Below are 24,209 nucleotides of genomic sequence, written 5' to 3'. Positions count from 1 at the left end.
TTTGTTTTCTTGTAGTTGTGTTCGGAATTCTGTTTATTTCTTTCGAATGAGATGGCGCATTTCCATAACAACCATCAGGTTTGACTACAGTGTACAATTAACGGTTTTTCAAACCATTATTTGTTACGTCTTCGTTTCGGTTTTAGTCGTATTAATGCGTCACAACTTGGTCATTTTTATTCCCGGTATGGAAAATAATCACTGCCGGTAGTCACGTAATGACTGCGTTTTTGAAACATATTTGGTTAAATTGTCACTTAATCCTTTTGTTTTCACATCAAGGGGTGACCACGGTTCGGCCTGATATATACTGGAGTGTCTCATTGTGGTGTCCCGATTTGAGAAATTTAGTTTTTTAGTAACGTTGGCAATGTAATGCGCGTTAGGGAAACTGGCAGAAAGCCACCCTTGGCTTGGTAGTTCACGAGTTTGGAATGTTGTGCAGGTAGATTTTAAAGGGCCTCTTGGTTCTTATTTCGATGGTTAAAATTGGTAAGTCGAGTTTTGTATGTAATTTCACAAAAGGGCAATTGTTTAAACAAAAATGAATCGCATTCGCTCAATTCCAAATTTACAAATGGACAATTTCTTGTTTCTTTACTTGTAATTATACTACTCATTGCGCTATCGTCAAAATTCAGAAGAGTGACGGGTCTACACCCAAACATGGAGTTTATTTCTCATCGTCATTGTTTATGTGAATGTTTATCTGCCAGTGGCGTCCGGTGGGTCAAAATTTCGGGTCGGCCAAATATTTTGAGTCTACACCTTGGTGTTATACATTTTCGTAATGTATGGCTGCTACTCATTAACCACTGACATTTTACGTGCCAGGATGTACAAAACATCTCAAATGTTTCGACCTGTTAAAATAATTTTTTATAGGAAATTGACAATGTCAGTTTGATTCCAAATATTATTAATCCTTAATTCTACTTGTTCTGCTTTATCATTAATTGAGAACCACCGAAAACATTATTTTTACTGAGTTCCGCGTCGACCGGCGGCTATACGGCTTGCCGACCCCGGACATCCACAATTAAATAATAATAATTAAATAATGACATGCAGTTAAAAAATATAAAAAAAGTAATAATAAAAGTACCAACTGTTAACTATCTTCATTTACATTTATTTTTTTTTAATGTATATGTTAAGTTTGATGGATGATGAATAAGAGCAGCGGACATTCGTTTTATAGTTTTATTAAACAAGTAACAAGTGTGTTCTAGAGCGAGTATGATATTATGACCGTTAGGTCCAGAGATTGAATATAAAGACTATGTTAACCGCTTGAAGAGTGCTTGAAGAGTGAATGATGAAAATAGTGAATGAATGTTCCCTGTATTCGAAGGTGGTGGTGGCCCTGGCTCCCACCCTTACGGGTGGAGAGGGGTGAAACAGGTCCCCGCCAGAGGCACTAACATACCCCCCGCCTTGAAACAATTACATTGTTTTAATACCAAAATAATAGAATATTAGAATGATAACATGATATCGTGATGATCAATTCGAATGAGAATACATGAATAAGATTTACTACAATTAACATTGTATAGAATGGATTCACAGTGATTATACCATATGGGCAATAAACGAAGAATAGCGATTTACAACACTTGCCCACATACAATAAGAATGTACATGGAATACACCTGAAAGAGAGATTTACAACTCTTTATCAGGTACAATACGAGTGGACAAACTTTATTTACAATAGTGTGTATGTAATGAGTTAACAAATAACCAGAGCCCGAATTAGTAAATGGAAATACCGTTTCCGAATTGGCGCACTTTATGATGCAATTTCGACACTGCACAGACACTACGCGAACAAGATCGTCTTTGCCGCGATGCACTTGCACTATTCGTTGTAATCGCCACCGCAACGGGAGCCGGTTGTCTGCTTTGATCGGTAGTACCAGCGCTCCAGTGCCGGGAACGTTTCTTGAGAGGGTTTGCCACCTGGATCTCCCCTGCAGCGTCGTATGATATTCCGCGGACCAGCGCTTCCAAAAATGTTGGCGGCAGGATTCACTCAATTGCCAACGGGAAAGCATGTTGACAGGAATAGTAGTGTATTCCTTTTCTACTGGAGTTGTCAATGGATGGCCAACAAGACAATGGCCCGGAGTCAGTGCGGTTGAATTAGTGACGTCGCTGGAAAGCGGCGTCACAGGGTGCGAATTCAGGACAGCTTCAATCCTGACCAAAAGCGCACGCATCACCTCGTACGTTAGATGGTTGTATCGGATAACGCTCTGGATGTGAGTTTTTACGAATTTAATCCACGCCACCCACAAACCACCAAAATTGGGCCCACGCGGGAGAATTAAACTCCATTTGATATTTTCTGGTTTTAGCTTATGTTGTTTGTCAGTTATTAAACGATTACTATTGGATGTAGCCTGAGCGCATTCTTGTATATCAGGACAATTAGACGACCACTTGGAACTTGCCTTCGCTAGAACGGTCTTTAACTCGTCTTTGGGCTCGATTAATTTGACTATAGAATTTGAAACGAACAATGCCTTATCGACATAAAAACAATGATTGTGTTCAGGAGATTCTAGCCACATGATTTTTTGATAATTGCGGGCGTCAGAGTGAAGCCAACCGCACCGGTATATTTTCGATATGTCACATGTGAGGACATGAATTAAAGTAGTTAAAAGTTCGGGTTGAAAAACGGGGCCGGTTAATAAGTTGTCATTTAGGCTTAAATTGTTTGAGCTAAGATTTGAACGGTCAACAACCTCGCAGAGTTTAATGGAAGAAATGTAGGGGTTGTAAAGACAATTGTGTGGCAGGTAACTAGGATTATTTAAAGAATTTCCGTTAAGTACCTTCAGGTGTACAAGGTCTAGGTACTTCCTTAGAAAGATAATAAAACCCTCGGTAAGTTTATGATTACGACCCTCTGCGAACAATAACGGTTGGAGAACCCCTTCTTGGGAATTTCTTAATTGAGGTGGATTTTTGAAATAAGGGACTGTGGAACGACCCAACTTTTCCGAAAAGAGTAGTTTAATTACGAAACGACCATCGGGTGAATGGCCGGTGGTATTCTGCAAAGGGGTTGCAAAAACAGGGGTTTTAAGACCTTTGCTTAATAACCTGCTTCCGGTTTTGACAGTCTCAACTTCAAACAAATGAGAAATAATTTTATTAAAACTAATATTGCGATGACTGGAATTTCTTAAATGCCCAAAACTGCCGTTAAGAATCAACCCCAGCGCGGTATTTTGATGCGCCGGTGGATTTTTAATAAAATGATTTTGTATTTTAAGTTCGGCATTTTCTGAATGTTTTTTCTTATCGAGTATTGCTACGATTGACGTGTCGATGCTATGAATATGTAATTCCAACGCCTTGCCCAAATTTTCGGTGATGAATTGAGATTGACTCCCGATGTCCAAGAAAACGCGACATTCTTTTACTTTACCTGATTGGCCCATTACGCGAATCAAACCGGTGGATAAAAGTACACTAGACGGAATAGCTAAATTACATTTCGAGGTGTCTTCAGGATTATCGGAATCCTCATCTGGTTTATTTTTGATTTCATTCTTGGGAAGGTTATTGTTTGTTTCTGTGTGCAAAAGCGTGTGGTGCTTCTTATGACATTGTTTACAACGCCTAGATATGTAACAATTTTTCGCGACGTGATTACTTCTTAAACAATTGAAGCAACGATTCATTTTCTTTATTTGTTCCACTCTATCGTTGGGCGTTAAACTTGAAAAATTTGTACAATTGAATATGTTGTGCATTTGGGAACATATAAAACACGGGATTGATTGATTATTGCTTACTTGTACCTTGTTTGTGTTTGATCTTAATGATTTACCCAAATATTTGGTTTTGGATTCACATTGTTTACCGGTATCCAATAATGAGCTACAATCTTTCAAATTATCTGTATGATTTTTTATTGGAACTAACGCGGTGTCTGATTTTGGATTGGATGTGCTATCTATTTTAGTTTGGGACATGCCCACAGAGTTGCAAGAATTATTATCAGCCTGATTCTTCGGTTTACTGTATATTGAATTTGATAATAATTTGTGAGAATTCGGTATTAACTTATGCGTTTCTGAAATAATGACTTTTTTGTTATCGATAGTTTTATACTTAATGAATAGTGCAGGGGTAAACCGCACCTTAACCGGAGCATTGGTAGTCTTATGAAGTTTAATGGGTTCTCCATTTAGCATGTTGTCCACTTTTATGGGTTTTAGATTTTCACAACGTTTTTCGAGATGAGCATTGTTAGTATTTACATTAAACGAATTCGGGAAAGGAAGAGGATACAACAAATCGGCTTTTTTGATTAGAGCAGTATACAATTCCGATATTTCATCGATATAACTTTGCACGGGTCCGAGATTATAAACTGCGGGTTTGTTAGATTCTTTGCTACTCGTGTCATCTAAAAATACCACGATTTCTGATTTATGTTCAACTATAAGATTTTGTACGTTAGATTGTACCCGTTTCAAATCTTCCAACCTGCATCTTAACTCGCCTATTTTTTGGTGGTTTGTAACTTCCGAGATGAACTCCGCATGTGAATGTATATCGTTAACAAGAACGATAAATTTCCAGAGAGATTCGTTATTCGACATCGTCAGTTCGAGAATGATGAACTACGCAAAATGGACAAAACTAAAGCCTACCTGAGTTTCTTGATGAATGACTCTCGATGATTTGCACTGCACTCGCGGCCGTTACCGATTTTTGAATACTTGATGATTTAGGTGGAATGTTGAATTCCAAGCGATGATGATTTATCGAACTACACTTATCACTTATCACTGTTACTGATTTTCTGTCGCTGATCCGGCTCGAAGGACCATGTTAAGTTTGATGGATGATGAATAAGAGCAGCGGACATTCGTTTTATAGTTTTATTAAACAAGTAACAAGTGTGTTCTAGAGCGAGTATGATATTATGACCGTTAGGTCCAGAGATTGAATATAAAGACTATGTTAACCGCTTGAAGAGTGCTTGAAGAGTGAATGATGAAAATAGTGAATGAATGTTCCCTGTATTCGAAGGTGGTGGTGGCCCTGGCTCCCACCCTTACGGGTGGAGAGGGGTGAAACAGGTCCCCGCCAGAGGCACTAACAGTATATGACAAATTGTCAAATAAATTAATTGAATAATTGAAAAATTAAAATGATTTAAAACTTTAAATTCGTTTCTGAAATATCTGAAAACGCTTAGATGCTAAAAATACAGAAAAAGCGCATTTATGTTGTAGCTAAGTTATGTACGAAAAATAAAATTTTAGATAATTTAATGTAATTTTTTTCGTTTATTATTCATACACAGAAAAATGTATTAAATCGACAATTATTATTAAAAAAAAAATAGTATGCACTGAAGAACATCGAAGCCGTTATTGTTTTGTAATTTGGTTAGCTATCTTAAATATTAAGCGTTTTAAAAACTAAATTCGCGTTGCTGGGTACGGCGAAGGAGGATTTCGCCGGACCTGGCACAACATACGTTCCGCCAGGTCTTTGTCTACTACAGTGTACTAGACAAAGAGAACGATGAAACCGTAAGCTGCTACGAAGTCGAAACATCGAGTATAATGCATTCCTGGGTACGGCTTGCCGAAATCTCGCCGGCAAAGCGTGTTTATCAGCATTTAAAATTAGCAACAAATGCTTTATTTTGTACCTACAATATAATAAAATATATTTTTAATATATATGATCTATCCTAACGTACATTCAAACTTTATTTCTTTTTTTATTTTCTAATTTCAACGCTTACTAAGTATTTTAAAATGACTGGTACGGCGTGGCCGACCCTGCCGCCCCTGACCAGCCGCCCCTGTTATCTGCAGTATCGGGTTTTCGCCACCAGTGAATCAGGTCGTTTAACTGGCTGCCTCCTTTGCGAGAATAGAGGTAATCTTTAGGAATGCGAGTGTTAATCAGTGTATAATTTTGTAAGACTTTGTCTTTTTAATTAATTTCTTTGAATTAATCCCGTTAAACATTTAATAAGTAATAGGTAAGAATTAGATGTCATTAACTTTCAATATCTTGTGAAAAGAAATATTACTAGCAAATTACTAAGTTAAATACTGAGTTAAAATCGTTTCCTGATGTTGCTGTACACGACCCTTGCAAAACACCTCAGCTAAATTCATTGCAGAATATAGGTATATGATACGTTACTGTTCTGGGTTTGAAGACAGCGAGGCTTTTAATGAAGATCTGTAGTTTGTTTTTACAGGAATAAGAGCTTTTGGATGTTTAGGTAATACAAGTTAAATAATAATTAATAGGGGTATAAAAATTGTTTGCGAACAATAATACTCTTTTGAAAGTGGACCTTTGTTAAATTTATTTAATCTCAAGCAGTTAAGTCATGTAAAAATAAAATTTTAAGGTGATGTTCGTGTTCTTGTTTCTTGTTGGATAAAACAAGCACATTCTACGATAGTTGGATTTATAACAGAAGTTAGTACCAATGATCTGCCGCTATTTTTACGTATAATAATAAATTTTGTAGTGAATTAGTATATCGAAGTCACACAGAAACAAATTGAAACTGAACTCTCTAACAACGAAAATTACAACTTCACTAATATCACCATAAAAGTCAGATATTTACAGAAACTGGAAAAAGAAAAAGAAAACAACAGCACTGCAGGAAATAAAACCACCGACCCAAATACGTCACATAACTAGTCACTTTGCGGAAAACACTGAAAAGAACGTCATCGCAAACTCAAAATAAATATCCTCCTAATAATAATAAACGGGTGCTCTCTACTAGTCAAAACACAGCTTGAAACAACAAATACATCTCCACAAAATTATGAGGATAAAACCAGTGCCGACGAAAGCAAAGATGAAAATCTGAACTCGTAGTAAACTTAAATTTCTCCAATTTACAGCACATTTTTGAGTAACTTTAGCTAGCGGTCGCGGTCATAAAGTAACATATTGACACGCAACGTCAATTTGTCAGCTTGATTATAATTCGTACTTTGATAAGGTGGAAAAAGTTAACAGTCACTTCAATGTTTTGTAAATTTTTAGATCCCGTATATTAGAATGATAACAAAATCGTTAAACATAGGCAACTATGTGCATTGTGCATGTTTAGTTCTTTTTCTGGTAGTTGGTAGCTCTTCTAGGGAATTTCTGGGGAGTATCTAGTGAGAGGGTTGATAGTGAAGTGTGAATAATACAGAAACACATGGCAGAAGCGGAGGGCGCGGTTCCTAGTCGAACTACTAGGATTTATCGTACCGTCTGCACAAAAGACGCGGATCTTGAATAGAAGTCGCGGGTGGGGTCGGGATGACGTGACGCTCTCCGTTTGTTCCAATAGCCGGGATATCCAACCACGAGTTTGCGACCTTAACGGCCTGTTAGCGCGGCACGTTTCTTCGTGAGAGAGGGGTGCTGAGCGGAATGTGCTTCTCGATAATAAAGTAGAATCACCGCAGTGGTGAAAGAACAGCTACAACTAGGAGCCCCAAACTCCGCTCGTACTCGAGAATAAAATTAATATAGTCCGATCGCCACACTCTTATAGCGACAACTTTTGGAGTCAAAGGCATTCACGAGGAGGCGCTCTGGTGCCGCTGTCGCTGTGCGCCCCGCTACATGGTTTTATTAAAATTTTGTTCTCTTGTTGACTACCATAATTTTAAATTTGCCACCACACGTCCGCAATAACTTGTGTATTTGCATCCAAATACTTTACTTCAGTTTTTTCTTTGTTTTTTTTTTTTAGTAAATTTGTGATATTCAAATATTTGCATTGATTCAGAACGTTTACACAATCTAACTATAATTGTTAGACGATTACAGCCAAGACCAAATTTTTGAATTTTTGAAATTTTCGCGAGCTTTTCATTTTTTTTACATGTCAATTTAAGGCGGGATGTTTGGGTTATCACAATATCTTGAGAACCAGTTGTACAAATCACGTGAAATTAGGTGTAGAAGTACAAGAAGTTGTGCTCTAATTATTATTCATCGAAAAAAATTTTTTTTGTTTCATTTGTTTTCGAGATGCAAAGCTAACTTAATTTTTTTAAATGGCACTACGATATAATTAATGCATTTTTGAATAGAGTTTTTTCTTTATAAAAGCATTAATCATACTTTCTTTTTGGATGTGGAATGTGTTCGCAGAATTAGACAGTAAGAAAATTAGAAAACGTGAAAAAGTACGGCACATCATAGCATCATACACTGAATACATTTATCATTTACACTGAAATGCTGATGTTGGATGATGCCAATAACGTATTTCTACTGATAGAAGCAAAAATCGTCGTCCAACAGCAAGCAAACGAGAGCCAAAAAGTTCTGTTTCTCTATTTAAGAATTTCATAAAATTAATATTCCAACACCGTTATTGGTATCAGTCGAATGACATTTGCTAAATAGGTACTTGTTTGGTGTGATGTGGCCTATAAAGCAATTGTCGAGAGAGCCAAAACATGTAAAACCAAATTGAATCCATTGTGTGTAAAACGGAACCGTAATAAGTTCCCACTGATGATAATTATACACAAATTGTACTGTTTTATTATTCGATATGAGCACGTGTTTAGATTTATAATAATGACGTCAAATCATGTAGTTCGATTATTACAATATGCATTTGGCCTAGCTAGTTGTTGTAGTCATTATGTACCATAACTGGTTTCTATATTATGCAATTCGCAACTGAACTAGTCAATCGTGATTGTATAGTTTAGCTAGTTGTGCCGATAACCGAGGAACTTATAGGTACTCCGCCTTTAATTTCTTTTTCTTTAGCTACGAGTATATAGTTAAGTAAGTATCATTCTTGAATTTATTCTGTGTTGAGAGTAGATTTCGATTTTTATTTGATATTTTATGACGAAAATGAAAATATTAAATATGTTCACTGTTATTTACTTATTTTTGGTTAAGGTGATACGTTTAAACAGTGACACTTGAAAAATTAATGAGTTAATTTTCTATTGTTGACAAAATTCATTAGGTAAGCACCTTAAATTATATTAAAAACAGCATGTCATGACTCAAACACTACTATTCATAATGGATAATGTGATTTGGTAATATGCAGTAGTTTGTCGAATTTATAACACATGTACAATAAAATAGAATCAACAACAAGTTTATTATGCACATATATTTTGATAACTTAGCACTGGTTATCAGTCAGTATAGTTTTGAGCATTTATTGTAATGGTAATATATATGTAATATGAAAATAAATCGTTGTTTCATGATGAATTTCTTTTGGCCTATAGATCCGATATTAGATTAGAACTTCCAGTGAATACTGTATTTTTACTTTTAAACATTTCTAGCTTTTCTAAGATACCTACAAAATTTCAGCTGTTAATTTCAGTTGCCGAAATTCCTAGTTATCATTACCCTTATTAGAACGAGATCAACTTTGTTAAACTAAGCCAGCTATGACATATACTATTAACTATCGACACAAATATCGATGTCCGGGCTATTTTTTTCCTTACGGCTCTTCTTCATTTTGCATTGAATGCAATTTTAGTCCATCAGAAAACTAAACATAACTAAAATAAATTTTTAATTTCCAATATAGTTTAAAAAAAAATGACACATTAGTTCTGGTAAAAGTTCCACTGAAAATAATGGTTATAATTACCGCTTAAAAGCGCAAACATTTAAATTCCTGGTTTTAGTGAACTAATTAAGTAATATTAATTTTAATCCAGAACCAGTAAATCCAATTTTCTTTTCGGAAAAAGTCGATTACGAAAGAAGACAATGAAGTACCAATAGGTACACTTCTCTGTTATTGGAAAAATTGACCATTGAATTGAAAAATATTCTTAGTGATGAGTTGTGGTGGCAAGTTCTTTTGAATAACACTTTTTCAAGGTAGATTAAGGTTTACGTCTTTTTTTCTTTCTTTAATATGTACTAAACACTTCTTGTGAGTGTACGGATAAACTACTGATTTACCTTGGAATCGACACTGCATTAACAGTCCTTTCTGTTTGCTTGCTAAAAGATGACTCACTCTGTTCATATGTGTAAAAACAGCTTTCTTTCGTAAAGAAAAAACTATTAAACGCCAAAAAGTAATACAAGAATTTAGAAGCTTCATTTTCACCAATGTTTCAACGAACTATTTTCTTTTCTGTATTCTGAAATTTGTTTTTTAATATTACCAAAAGTACCTAGTATGACATGATTCAACCATAAAATGAATTACCGGAAATTTAGGTTTTTTACGACACGTTCTAATGTAGACGAAAGGTCAGATTAATCATTTTTATGGTTAGTTGTTTGGCTTATTTAACAATTTTCTTAAAATAAAAGCTATTGCATATTCAATGTGTATGGACACTGTAAAGTTACGGTGTCATTTCGATGCGTCCATCACTCTAATGACAAAAATAATTAATTCCTGTAAAGATTTGTTATCTTAGTGTTCCAAGTTTAACATCTTCTTACACAGTCTGACCTCTTAATTTCGTTACAGTCATTTTTACTGGTAGGGTGAGAGTAAGTTCCAAAATACAGGACGGATAAATTTGACTTCGGATTTACATGCTTTCTGTGGACTTTGAACAAAACGCAAAAAATATTAAAATAATAAAATTAAATAAACGTTGATGAAGTCAACTTGAGATTGAAGAACGTACTTACAGCGTAAAGCTAGTGTTTTAATACCGTGCGCCATACTTTAATGACAATAACATCAACAATTGCGATAATGTTTCCAGGGTATCTTGTATACCTATTGCATTTAAACACATATTTGTTTAATAATTATAGTAATTTTATATGTAAAATGGGATATACATTAATAGTGCATTCAACCTTGATTAAAGTCGAAGAATAATGAAAAAACCACTTGGCAGTTGAGTTGACCTTCCTATATATTGTTACGTTTGACGAGCGAATAATAAATCGGGCGTAGGTAAAACTCAAAGATTTATTTCTTTAGCTCGAATTACAACACTATCTATTGCAACGAATATGTACAGAAATTATTCCGGCGCTCTTGACTGTCTTCACTGGCTGAATCATTCATTATCTACGGTCGCCTCTATTTAAACCCATATTCTCTGATCGAGATCTTTCACGAACATCCATCGCGACTCCGCTTCGAGACTTCCCTGGACGCCGCTTCGAGATGGCTCCAGACCTGTCTTTATGCGCCCGCCGCTCGGCCGTCGACACCGTCAGCAGTGATGATTCACCCATCAGCGCCGTGCGTACGTCCAGAAAGCTCTCGACGGCCATAGGCGTCGTACTGGGGCGGTGTATTTCGTAACAATATCTACAATTTTAATTTGGAATTATAAACGTGGATTTTAATAATTTATTTTAGTTACTATTTTGTCACAGAATATTCTAACATATTAAATCACGTTGAGATTAGCGTTGTTAAGATTGTTGCAGCAGGTACACTGTATGCATTTAATCAGTTATTAAAATAATACATTTAGTACATGAGTCAAGTATGTCTAAGTCAAAGACGTTGTATTGCAACTTGCAACGTCCTTGGTCTGAGTTCATTGTATAATTTGTTTAGGTTATCAACAGTAATAAAAAATCGTGATCGTGATATTACCTACTCCTTTAAAATCATTTTTTAATGCTTTAATGTGCAGTGAACACCAATGAAGGTAGGTAGATAATAGGTATTACGGTAAAATTACCTATCATTTCACAGATTTCCAAAAATTATTTTGATTTTAAATTACTGGCAGTTAACAACGTGCAACGTTTTTATCCAACACTCCAAAAACCAAGTTTATATTCATTTATAAAGAAGTCAAAATTTAGTTTAAAAGCAGTTCCAAGTTGACATCGTAACTTCGTGATTACTATCATAATTACTGTTGTGTGTGCGTAATTTTTATAGTTCTTCTCTTAGGAATAAGAACTCTTTTCTTACCGTTACAACATTGAACAGATATAGATATTTCTGTTTCAGTAGTTACCTCCTAATTTATAATATTAAAAAAAAAAAAAAAATTGGAAGATTTTTAAATATACATTATGTTTTGCGTACAGTAAAATTTATTTTATTTAACCGTAATTTAAAAAATAGTACATTACGTGCCAAGTGTAGAAAAGTGAAGTTTTACCAAACGAGTATAGTTGATTGAGTACGAGTGAGCGAAGCGAGCAACTTAAAAACCATACGAGTTGTGAATAGACTTTTCTATCGAGGAGCGTATACTATTTTTTCGCATTTCATAACCAGACATTATTTGCGTTAATAATTTTCAATAAAAGTCAATTGCGGATAAAAAATAATAATAGGTACCACTTTTCAATAGGCAGAACTCGTTTTTTACATGCAACAACAGTGAAACAAATTTAAAATAAGGCAAAAATGGAATTGAACGATTCAACGAATATTGTGGTGAGGGTGAATATGTTGACTGTTGCTCATGAAACTGAAATAATAGTTGTATTTTTAACATATAAAAGTAAATGTGACAAATCGCAAAATAGGTACTTATGGTATAAGTGAAACATTATCACACTCGGCTTCGCCTCGTGTGCTAAACTGTTTTTTCGTTGATAAAATTCGTTTATTCACGTGTATCATACAAGATTTTTTCCAAATTTATTGTTTAGGTAATCCGTTTACATAAATATTAATTGTATTATTTCTAATATGATGAACATTTAAGGAAGGTAAATTGCCTAAGTTGCCTGTACTGTCGTCACAGTCAAATTCAAAGGATGTTTCTGGCCTTCCATTAGTAATCTCCAATGCAGTCCACTGAACCACTTCTTGGGAAGAAATGCTGGCGACTTCCAAGTATAAAATTTCCAAAATTGTCCTCTGCAGAAACTTCATCGTATATTTTCGTCAGATTTGGAACTATTCCATGAACATTTTTTTTTAACGTTAGCAGTGGAATTTATAAACTTACCGTTGCAGTTGCTGTTTCCGCTGACGTTGCTTTTAGAGCTTAAAATTGTCGTTTATAAACTCCGTTGCCAACTTGCCGTTGATATTAACTTTGATGTTCGACTTTTGCCGTATTCCGTCTACACATACTAAGGAAAAAAAGACAAAATGTAGCCCCGCCCACCCGTCCTATCTCAATTGTGATGATTTTTTTTATTCGTCTTGACCCAAGGGGACGGAGCTTAACTACAAAATCTTTCTTTCTCTATGAGAAATTAAAAACATGGTTTTGAGTATCGTGTTGTTCAAAGAATACTATGTATGTATATTAAGAAAATAATAAAGCCGAAGATTAGGCCCCACCTATACCCGCCCCGATCTCAATTCTCAATTGTGATGAATTTTTCATTCGTTGTCAGATCGAGGGGCGGGGTTTAACTGCAAGATCGATATTTGTCTACAAGAATTTACCATTTTAAACATGTTTTAAGTTTCTTGTTCTGAAAAAACAGCTACGTATATTAAGCAAAAACGCAAAATATAAGCCCCGCCCACCCGCCCTATCTCGATTGTGATGATTTTTTTAAAATCGTAGAGAACCAAAAGAGCGAAATTTAAATGCAAAATTGTTATTATTTCTCTCTCTACAAGAAATTACCATGTAAGACATTTTTTTGAGTATCGTGTTATTCAAAGGATACTGTGTATATTAAGAAAAAATTAAAGCCAAAGATTAAGCGTCACATATAACTGCCTTGATCCAAATAGTAATGAAGTTTTCATTCGTTGGCAGACCTAGGGGCGGAGTCTAATTGCAAAATCCATATTTCCTTAAAAAAAATTACCATTTTAAGTGTGTTTTAAGTTTCTAAAAATAAAAAAAATAAATTGAGATGGGGTGGGTGGGCGCGGTTTTTGTCTTTTTTTCTTAGTATATACATAGTATTCTTTGAACAACACGATGCTCAAAAACATGTTTTTAATTTCTTGTAAAGAAATAAGTATTTTGCAGTTAAGCTGAGTCCTCTTGGTTCAGAGCGAATAAAAAAAATTACAATTGAGATAAGGCGGGTGGGTGGGCTTTCATTTTGCCTTTTTGTTTTAATATGTGTATGTGTAGAATTCTTTTCACAACATGAAACTTAAAACATATTAAAAATGGAAAATTTGTACAAGGAAATATTGATTTTACAATTAGGCTCCGCCCCACAATTGCAAAACCCATATCCCCTTGCATAAACCATTTTAACCATGTTTTAAGTTCCTTGTTATGAAAAGATGGCTATGTACACAGCGTGTTATTGATAGGTACATACAAAATAAAATCGGCAATTGGTGTCGAAGTGTGGCGGGCTTGGGAGATTTTCAAAATTAACTTTTGTTAATTTATTAAATATAAAACCTTGTGCCCGACATATAGTGAAAATATTATTTATTTGTTCGTAGGCTGGTTCGTGATGATGGCAACACATTCTAGTGACTGGACAAAGGGACTGCTTCAAGTATATGCATTTTGCTTAAATGAAAAATTATATTTAATTTAGAAATGAGTATGTACAAAAGAGATTTAGTCATATGAGAATAATTTGGTGTAACAATAAATTGTGTTGTAGTTTAACATGTAAATATAATTAACAGAAAAAAACTTCAGTATTTAAACATTTTTAAATAAATTCAAGAAAACATTGTAACTATGAAACTAAATCTTGGAAAGCAGAATAAAGCAAACATTTAAAAATATGTTTAACAAAAATATAACAAAACTCAAGATTTATAACATAACTCAAAATTTGGTAAGGAACATGATAGTAGTTGCGTGGTCGGCGTTCATTAAACAATATAACTGTTTAACTAATAATTTCAATGCAAATTAATCTTTAAAAATATAAACTTAAAACGTTATCCAATCGAGAATACAAAGGGCGATTTATCATCAAAATTAAACTGAACTTTAAAAATATTAACAAAAATAAAACTTTAAACATTTTATGAAACCATGCACATTTTTGGAGATATCAACACTTACCCCCTTGTGTCACAACACAAACACACACTAAACAGGCAACTGGCTAGAGGAGTTAGAGGACTCTTATAAAACTGGACAAAGACATCGTGACCAGCCAAAGGGCGCCAATATTTAACTGTGAAATTATAAACCTTGATTAGCATTGTGTGAAATCATAAAATCCAAGATTCACAAGGACAACCTTGATTTTTACGACAATGACGATTGTTCTAATTCATACCAACATCTCCAAAAATAAGTAAATTTATCGCCCGTTACAGAAGTATGGGTGCTAAAATTAAAAAGAAAGTTCAGGTAAAAGTGTTCTTTTAGAGATAAAAATTATTAAAATTTATGTCCAAATTCGTTGTACGCCTCTGATAAAAAAGTCATCTTTCGTTTCTATAGCAACAAAAGCGTGTTTTATTTTTATTATTGTTACAGTTGCTAGGATTTATTAAAATAACTTAATTTTACCTATTTCTCTTTCAGTAGCGTCTAAAAATGTTGGATAGGGGTTAATTTTCCCCTTATAATTTTGATAACACAAATTAAGTTTTTCAGGCTTCCTATTAGATTTCGCGAAGAACTGTCAATTTTGTTGTACGTACCTTTTAATAACACCCTGTATTAAGAAAACAAACGCAAAATATTAGGAAGTATTGTAATGAAGTCCGTCGGCCGACTCTCTACTTTTACATTTTCTCGACCTTTCATAACCCATAGAGTACGAAGAAAAGGGTCTCCCGTTTCCGTCTGTCTATCTGTCTGTATGTCTGCCGTCCCGATTTTTTTTTTGTATGTTTTTCAGAGTGATTTTTCTGTTTTTCTGACTGTGCGAGTGAGTTGTCGCCACCCCTTGGTGCTTGGTACCCGGGGCGGACCGCCCCCACCGCCCCCATTTACGCCGCCACTGTCACTATTTTTTGGAAAGTGCGAGGGCGCTATTTTATGTATACAACTAACAAATTAATAGCATAATTACCACCAGAGGTATTCGTGTGCAGTGTTTTTGTTTTTTATTTATAATAATTCTGATATTCAAAATCATGCATTCATGCCTCAAAAATTTCTGCAGATTTCTGTACATGACACAAAAACTATGACGCACGTGTCATCTGTGTTGATCTGTCATTACTTCCTTGCTGTCATTGGTGTACGCAAATTATGACATATAGGTTATGCTAAGCGTTGTTTTTTAGTTATTAATTTGTAAACAGATGCGATAACTCCAGTTTAAAGTCCACTAAACATCGCACGATTGTTTTTTTGGTATCGTGGATAGCAAACATTGTCCCATGACGGTGCCATTTCTTCTATCTCTAAAGGATTGTTTCTGTAATCGTAATACTCAAGATAAGATTTATTTTAAGCTTCAAAAACAAAGTACGGATCAACATCTAGTTCAATTGTGAAAATGTCGTCCGAATTGTCAGACTTTCCCCCAGGCCCTTTGGATTTTTACCGGAAAAAGGCCTCCTTTGACTGGAAGAAGCTAAAGACTTTCATTGATACAGAGGAAGTTGTCAAATTTGAAGTAAGTAGTTTCCCAATTTAGAGCCGGCCTCACTTTTCATTTGTAGCGTGAACTTCATGAAGTGCTCAGAAATCACCCTGAATATCAGAATGATTTGCTCATGCAAACTTTTGATGAACAAAGACGTACGGCTACCAGACGAGCACTCGCCTACGGCGATATTCGGGAACTTTCCATAGGTACCATGTTGGAGAATTTGAAAAGAGCACCTCTTATGACACGCACGATGATGCAGCTAAGCCCTTCATCGTCTGTGAAATACTCAGTGGGCAGAGGACTCTTCACCAGTGTTATTCAGAGCCATGGAACTGCAAGACACTTCAAATTCTTGGAACAGGCTGAAGAGGGAGAAGTGCGGCAGCTTTAATTTGTTAAGGAAGCCAATAACAGAGTAATTTGTAGATCCATGGGTGCTTCTGTTTGACTGAAATCGGACACGGTACGAACACAAAAGGTATGAGAACCACAGCAACATACGACAAAGAAACCCAACAATTTGTAATGCATACGCCGGACTTTGAGGCGGCAAAATGTTGGGCTGGCGGTTTAGGCCAAATGGCTTCGTGTGCTGTTGTTTATGCACAACTAGTTGTGGATGGTGTCCAGTATGGGTTGCACACTTTTGTTGTACCCATTAGAGATCCCAAGACTTTGTTACCCTATCCTGGGGTAGTTGTAGGAGACATGGGTGAAAAAATTGGGCTGAATGGCATCGACAATGGGTTAGTAGTAGACACCAGTGTGATTTATTTTCTAATTATTGTTTTGTTTAGTTTCTTAATTTTTAACAAATATCGCATTCCTCGTGAAAATCTTTTAAACAAAAATGCCGATGTAACACCTGAAGGTAAATACGTGACTCCCTTTAAAAGCGCGAGAGATAGACACGGGGCTGCCTTGGGTGCACTTTCGATTGGCCGGGTTAATATCACTGGTATTACTGAAAGTTATGGTACCAAGGCACTAACAATTGCTATTAGATATGCAGCGGTGCGAAAACAGTTTGGTCCTGATGGAGGAGAGGAAGTTCCAATTTTGGAATATCAATCACATGTAAAAATTATCATTCTTTTGCTTTAAATTTCTAAGTCACAACTTGTAGCAACACAGACTTTTGCCCTATTTGGCAGCTGCTTATGTGATACGTTTATTCAGCGCAGAGTTAGTTGAAACAACGTATAAGTTCACTGTGGATTCTCTTCTGGGGGAAAATAAAGAATCATTGGCTGACTTGGGAATGGAGATCCACGTAGTGTCGTCAGCTTGTAAACCGGTAGCTGGATGGTTGTTCAGAGACGCGATACAGGAATGTAGAGAGGCTTGTGGGGGCCATGGCTACCTCAAAGGTATGATAAAATATAAATCATGTCACTATCCATTTATTGCTTTTATAGTGTCTGGAATCGGTGATATTAGAAACGATAATGACGCCAATTGCACCTACGAGGGTGAAAATCACGTTCTGATTCAACAGACCACAAACTGGTTGATTAAACTGTGGCCTGAAATTGAAAAAGGGACCAAAATTTCAACACCCTTAAAGTCGGCCAATTTCCTCTCCAATGCTTTACAAATCCTAAAGCATAAATTTAGGGCTGGTAGCGTAGAGGAAGTTTGCAGACCTGAAAGTAAGTAACCGTCAGATATATGTGATGAAAAAGCCTACACAATTATTGCAGACATCTTGGACGCCTATGAGTGGCTTACTTGTTACCTCTTGAAAGAGACTAAATCTAAGTTGGACGCTTTGACGGTAAAAGAAGGTGAATTCTGGGCTAAAAACAACTCGCAAGTTTTCTACGCCAAAAGCGTAGGCATAGCTTTCATCCAGGTAATAATTAAAAAAAAAAAAGAAACCGGTGTGTAATAAAAATTATAGCGCTTCTTCCTACAACACATGTTGAAAGTGATCAGCGACGCCACTGACGTGAGCATTAAAAACGTCCTTTTGAGACTGTTCTCCTTGTATGGTCTCTGGAGCTTAGAAAAGTTCCTTCCAACCTTATATGAAGGTGGTTACGTCCAAGGGCCTCAGCCTTCTCGTTTAATTCATGAAGCCATCTTAAAATTGTGCAGTGATATTAAAAATGACGCTGTATCGTTGATAGATGCGATTGCGCCTCCTGATTTTATTTTGAATTCGGTGTTGGGAGCGTCGGATGGACAGGTAAGGCGCTAAATTTGAAACCGCCACTCATATTGAGGAGACTTGAATTGACCAATCGTTTTGTTCACAGGTGTATCAGCATCTCCAGTCGGCCATTTTCCGGTCGCCATATTCCATGAGCAGGCCGAGCTGGTGGACCGACATAATCAACTGGAATGCTAACAGGCAGAGTAAATTGTGATAGGGATGGGTACTGTTCTTGGGTGGATGGTTTTATAGGTTGTTATTTTTTATAAATTTTATTGCTAAATAAAAGTGTACTTTGATGTGGTCCTTGTTTTGTTTTATTGATATGCATTCATTAACATTGACAATTTGTGGTTCAAGGCGCATATTTTTGTTAAGAAAATGGGAATCATCAAAACATGACTTGTGATCAAAGTTTACAAATAATTACTTGCATATTTAAAATGTTGTGGAAAAAAAAACTGATAGCAAAGATAATTCTTTGTTGTTTTCGTTTTCGGTTCCACCTTTTTATTGTATTTTTTATGAAATCAATTTTTAATACGCCAACCTTTCAAAATAAGTTTACGTCGCGAATTGCGAACACTATTTACAACATAACTTTGGGTAAAAAAATTCAAATAACTTGGTGAGATTATTTATTAAGTACGTAATGTATCATTTTTCATAGAATTATTTCTTTATGATTTGTCCTTTTCTATATATCTATTCAACAATTTATCCCCTTCTGGGTCAACCTCAGACAACTGGCTGAAGCCTTCTTCATCCACAAAACAAATTTCATGCCCATCTGGATCTGCTAGAATGATGACCCTTACAGTAGCCTTCCCTGGAGTATCTAAAGATATTAACGGCGTTAGAATTGGTTGTTTATGTTCCTCTATTGTTTTAGAAATTGCTGGTTGTTGATCAAAAGGGCAAGCAAATGCAATTCTACCATATGCTTTAGCCCTCTCCACTGGCCCATCAATATTCTCCAGTTCCAATTTAGCTTCATTGTCTTTAAAACCCAACAACACGCTCTTATCAGTCTTATTATAAATAGTCAATCCTAAAATTCCATTCCAATAATCAACAGACTTTGAGAGATTCGAGCTGGATAAAGTGACCTTCTCAACTGGATCTAGAACCACACATCAACAAAAATATTTACACATTTCACATTTCTTGTAAATTTACCACGATCTGTGGGTTGAGGCGAATCAATTATGTGAAATTTATAACCCCCAGGCGCTTCAAGAACGTTCCCAGGTAAAATAGGCCAGTTCTTACTTTTGGCTCTTTGTAATACTTCACTACTTCGAATGGTGATCCCGCGAAAATCGTTTCCTAACTCGTACGACTTTACGCCGTAGTTGTAGGTCAGCTCAACCACGAAATGGTTGGATTCAGGTCCATAACCCACCATGGTTTTGCTCCAGCGGTTGGCATATGGACTATTGAATGTTAAAACTTCTGGGAAAGTTTTGACTGACAACTTACCCATTGCACGCTGCTTCACATCCATCAGCGAATTCTTCATGCCTCAACACTTTCATGCCCAGAATTTCGCGATAAAAGAGGGCCGTTTGCTTCCGATCTGGAATTTTGAAGACGTAATGTAGGGCTCTTCCTGTGATGAAAGTCATGGTTGGGTTAAATTCGTGATGCAACTGCTGGGATGACTTGTAAAAAATGTGTGAACAATTGCGGTGATTATCTTCGTAGTTGTTATCCTTCACACACACCACAAATCAATCGTGACATTTTCAAGGTTAGGAAAGTTGACAAGCAAGAAGTCACAACAGAACAACAGGTAGTAAAATAGTTGGTACAGAAATCTGTAATTTTCTAAAATAATTTTTTGATATTAATTTTTATTTAAAATGTTCCTCCTGTCCTCGTTATACTCATTAAAAGATCTGCCTGAATAAGCCACAGGCAAAACACATTTCCCAATCTTATCATTACGCTGGCAGTTGAAGAGTTGTAAGATACAACAATTAAAACTGAAAAGGATTTTTTTTTAATAAAACTATAATGTATTTTACTGTTAAATACAACTGATATTTTATATTATTGCCTTCACTAGAATTATTTTTTTGTTAAATGGTCCACTTTTTAGTTATTGTTGGCTCATTTTTTATGTAAATATAGGCAACCAACATTCACTTCCAACAGGTTTATAGGGAAACGTGGTCCGATTATTTTAATTTAAAGCATTTACCAAGAAAAATGTGGAAAGAAACATTATAAGATATAGATTTCATTTAACTCAATTATAGTTTAGACAAATTCAGCATTTAGGATTTCTACCAGAAATACACCTGAAATCCTAAAAATATAAATTTTTCGTTTTATATAGATTCTTTTATTCCACCGTCCTACAACCTGTCTTGTAGAACGCGTTATTAACTACGGTGTGATTAATTAGTGGATGCATGCATTTAAGATCACGCAAATACACCAAAAATTTGGACATCTTATTGTTCTAATATTATAGAACGTTTACTATACGCATTGTTACGTTGATCGGTGGATAAAATCGACGTGGGTAAAACTCAACAATTTATTTCTTAATAACTCGAATTTGCACGACTGATGTATGTGAATGTATTCTCGTGGGCTGAATTGACTGAATAATGCAATTTGCATTTGAATAATTTGAATTTGGAAAAAAATGTAATCAAAGAGATCGTTAAACATAAGCAACCATGTGCACGTTAACGTTTTTTGGGTAGTGGGTAGGGCTGGCGGCTTGCTTTTTAGAGAGGGATGAGAGGCTTCACTGTGTGTTGTGTGGTGTGAGTGAAAACCACGTGGTAAGTTAGCTACGTTAAGTTAGTTGGCTTGGTAGTTAATAAAAGGGAGGAAGCCTTTGTTTAACGACAATTAATCGTAACGACGACGTGGCCACAGTTTCCCCAACACGCGCAGCTAATTCTTGCTGCTTTCTAATCGGAAAAAGTGAATTTTCGACCAACGCCAACACGTATGTAGATTTGTTTATTGTTTGTAAATTCACAGTTCATGTTAGGAGTTTAATCGTTAACTAGTGCTAATACAATTTAACAATCAGGAATTTGTTTAAATAAACACTGACAGAAGTTTTCATGAAATTCACTTAGTCAGGACTCGTTTGATTTTGTTTGTCTATTTATGAATAAGTTTCTGGATGCTAATACTTAAGTGTTATATTATAACACTTCTTAATTCTTCACACAAGATTGCTAATAGCTCATTTACGACAGTTAAATTAACCTAACGTTGCCCCACTGTGGAAAAAGACCGTACAAACTGCGGTAGAATTGATAATAAATATCGTGGACTGAGGTACAGGGGGATTAAAGATTTCTCTCCTTATGCAGTCATCATCGTTATTATCATCGTATCATCAACACATCTCTCAATTGTCCGCCGTCCAACCTTAATCTCAGATATTCTTTGCTATTGCAAATATTATAAACAGCATTTGGATTCGCCGTGTATGGCGAATCCAAATGTTGTTTATTGCTCTTTTGAACTTTAACACTTGTTCACTTGTAGTTTAATATCAGAGTCATAGAAATTGAACATTTAAATGGAATTGAGGTTATATAATGCAATAACACGTAGCGGAAGCGGAGTATGCGGTTCCTAGCAGAGCTGGCGGGATTTATCGCGCCGCCTGCACAAACGATGCAGGCTAGCACAGAAGTCAGGGGCGGTCGAGATGACGTATTGCTGTCGGCTTCCACCCCATAGCCAGGACCCAACTGCGAGTTTACGACCGTAACGGCCTGCTCGTACAGCATGTCCGTCACAGAGAAGTGCTTTGCGGCAGTACTTGCGATAGATAGAATCACAATCGTGGGTAGGAGAACAGTCACGATCAGGAGCCCCGAACTCCGCTCGTGCTACAACGCCCCCAATGGGTACTTTTGTTGTGTTCTAGAATGAAGTTGATATTGTTCGATCGCCACACTCTTATAGCGCTCTGGTGCCGCTGCCTCTGCATAGAGTTTTTATTAAAATTTTGTGCTTTTCTCGACTGCCATAATTTTAAATTTGCCGCCACACGTTCGTAATAACTTGTGTACTTGCATCCAGCTACTTTAATTCAGATTTTGCTTTGTTTTTATCAAATATCTGCATTGATTCAGAATGTTTAATTTGATTTCATTCCAAGTCATTCAAAGTTTTTTTTTGTAGCTGAGCACTAAGAAGGTCTTCAACCTACGCAACTTAGTCGCAGTGTGGCGAGACAATAACACGTCGGTAAGCAGAGAAAGATAAGTGGCCTCGTGGTCTAGTGGTCAGAATACCTGCCCGGAGAGCGGGAGGCGTGAGGTTCGTTTCCCACTGAGGCAGCAACATTTTTCTTCGCTTACCAACACGCAGATTTTTTTTCTTTTCTTTTGTCAGTGGAGGAATAAATGATTGTGTGTCCTCCATATATTTGGTGTTTTATTTAGGGGTACTTTTCCAACCTTGGGGTCCACCATTTGCATCTGAACGCATCCCGCCATTTTTCAAAAACACAACGTAGGGTTCCATTTGTTAGACGATCACAGCCAAGGGCAAATTTTGAATTTTTGTTTTTTTTTCGAGGGCTTTAAATTTTTTTTCACATTTTTGTAAGGCGGGATGTTTGGGGTATCACACTCTTTATGGTATGAACCCTTGAATTTATACAAATCTTTCTGACTGCAGTACGCAACTGACCTTGGCTATCAGGTAGGAGCATACTCAAGTTTTTTTCCATAATTTCTAACCATGGTGTTTTTGTTTATTAAAGAAAACCAAATGTTTATATAACAACAAATAAATTTATTAGAACTACATTTAATATTTCTACAAAAAACATGGTTAATATTACTAATACATAATTTAATTAATTGTACGTACCGTTTAAATTTGATTTTTTATATAGTGCGTTGAAATATTTTTAATAGAACTGCTATGATCATTAAGACCTTTTTTGTATTTTTTAATATTGCTCGTTATAGCCGCTTGCTTTGCCAAGCGATTCAAAATAAAAACTTCCTGTTGCAATTCCTTAACACAACGCAAAAAATAAAAATATTTGAATAACAGGAACTAAATGAGTTATTAAACTTGGCATGGAACGATTCGCAAGCGTTTGTTGTCGTATCTTCTGGTCTATTTGACATTAGATCCTCGATGAAGGCATCCTCGATTTCGGAGCTGGAAAATCCGCCTTCTGATTCGTTGTTATTATAAATACGACTCAAACCTGTTGCCAAAAAAAGTTCATGGACAATAATGAGGAAAAAAGTAGTGGTGTAAATAACTACATCAGATAATGAATTTTTGATTGACAAGGGTACTTGAGGAAGTTTTGTTAGGCAATAAGCAGAATACCAAGGGAATATATTCTCCTTTTTCAATCCCATGAATCATAAAAAGTTGATAAAAATGTTTTGTGCAATGGGAAACGTTCCATCGACGTAGATCCGTTTCATTTTGCACAAAAAACGGAGATTTTCGTCTGTTGCAAATATGATTAATGATTTATTTACCATTAAAAAGTTTTGTCCATCAGCGTACTTAATATCCATTCTTCCGAGAACATTGTGGACATTCATGATACTTTTTGGTAATGGTGGATATTTAATCCGTCTTCCAGCACAGATGTTTTTTCGTA

At 35.8% G+C, this 24,209-nt stretch overlaps 3 protein-coding genes across 4 annotated transcripts in view; 2 read left to right on the top strand and 1 right to left on the bottom strand.

Moving 5' to 3' along the window:
* LOC135125885 (RNA-splicing ligase RtcB homolog) overlaps nucleotides 1-14,375 on the top strand; it is a 40,672-nt gene extending 26,297 nt beyond the window's left edge. Inside the window, exon 4 of the mRNA XM_064051626.1 lies at nucleotides 14,354-14,375. The gene's annotated coding sequence lies outside the window, so the exon portion shown is untranslated. The remainder of the gene's footprint in view (nucleotides 1-14,353) is intronic.
* LOC135125884 (peroxisomal acyl-coenzyme A oxidase 3-like) lies at nucleotides 465-18,889 on the top strand. The gene is made up of 10 exons (XM_064051625.1): nucleotides 465-492; nucleotides 16,286-16,449; nucleotides 16,496-16,801; nucleotides 16,852-17,171; nucleotides 17,223-17,502; nucleotides 17,552-17,795; nucleotides 17,844-18,077; nucleotides 18,129-18,280; nucleotides 18,329-18,616; nucleotides 18,687-18,889. The coding sequence occupies exons 1-10, from the start codon at nucleotides 480-482 to the stop codon at nucleotides 18,795-18,797; spliced, it is 2,112 nt and encodes a 703-aa protein (XP_063907695.1). The 5' UTR covers nucleotides 465-479; the 3' UTR covers nucleotides 18,798-18,889.
* Nucleotides 18,890-19,204: 315 nt separating this feature from the next.
* On the bottom strand, nucleotides 19,205-20,358 carry LOC135125886 (glyoxalase domain-containing protein 4). Of its 2 annotated transcripts, none has more exons than XM_064051628.1 (3): nucleotides 20,066-20,358; nucleotides 19,766-20,019; nucleotides 19,205-19,706 (listed from the first exon to the last, which is right to left on the bottom strand). In XM_064051628.1, the coding sequence occupies exons 1-3, from the start codon at nucleotides 20,209-20,211 to the stop codon at nucleotides 19,264-19,266; spliced, it is 843 nt and encodes a 280-aa protein (XP_063907698.1). In that variant the 5' UTR covers nucleotides 20,212-20,358; the 3' UTR covers nucleotides 19,205-19,263. The 2 variants fall into 2 exon arrangements, with proteins under 2 accessions (XP_063907698.1, XP_063907697.1); XM_064051627.1 differs by having other exon boundaries at nucleotides 19,763-20,019; nucleotides 20,066-20,357.
* Nucleotides 20,359-24,209: the final 3,851 nt, after the last annotated feature.

The sequence above is a fragment of the Zophobas morio genome, unplaced genomic scaffold (assembly GCF_036711695.1).
Source record: "Zophobas morio isolate AGI-343-1 ecotype UQ-CSIRO unplaced genomic scaffold, CSIRO_AGI_Zmor_V1 ptg000009l, whole genome shotgun sequence".
Taxonomy (NCBI): Eukaryota; Metazoa; Arthropoda; class Insecta; order Coleoptera; family Tenebrionidae; genus Zophobas; species Zophobas morio.
The sequence above is the reverse complement of the archived record's forward strand: the minus strand, read 5'-3'. Positions and strand labels throughout refer to the sequence as shown.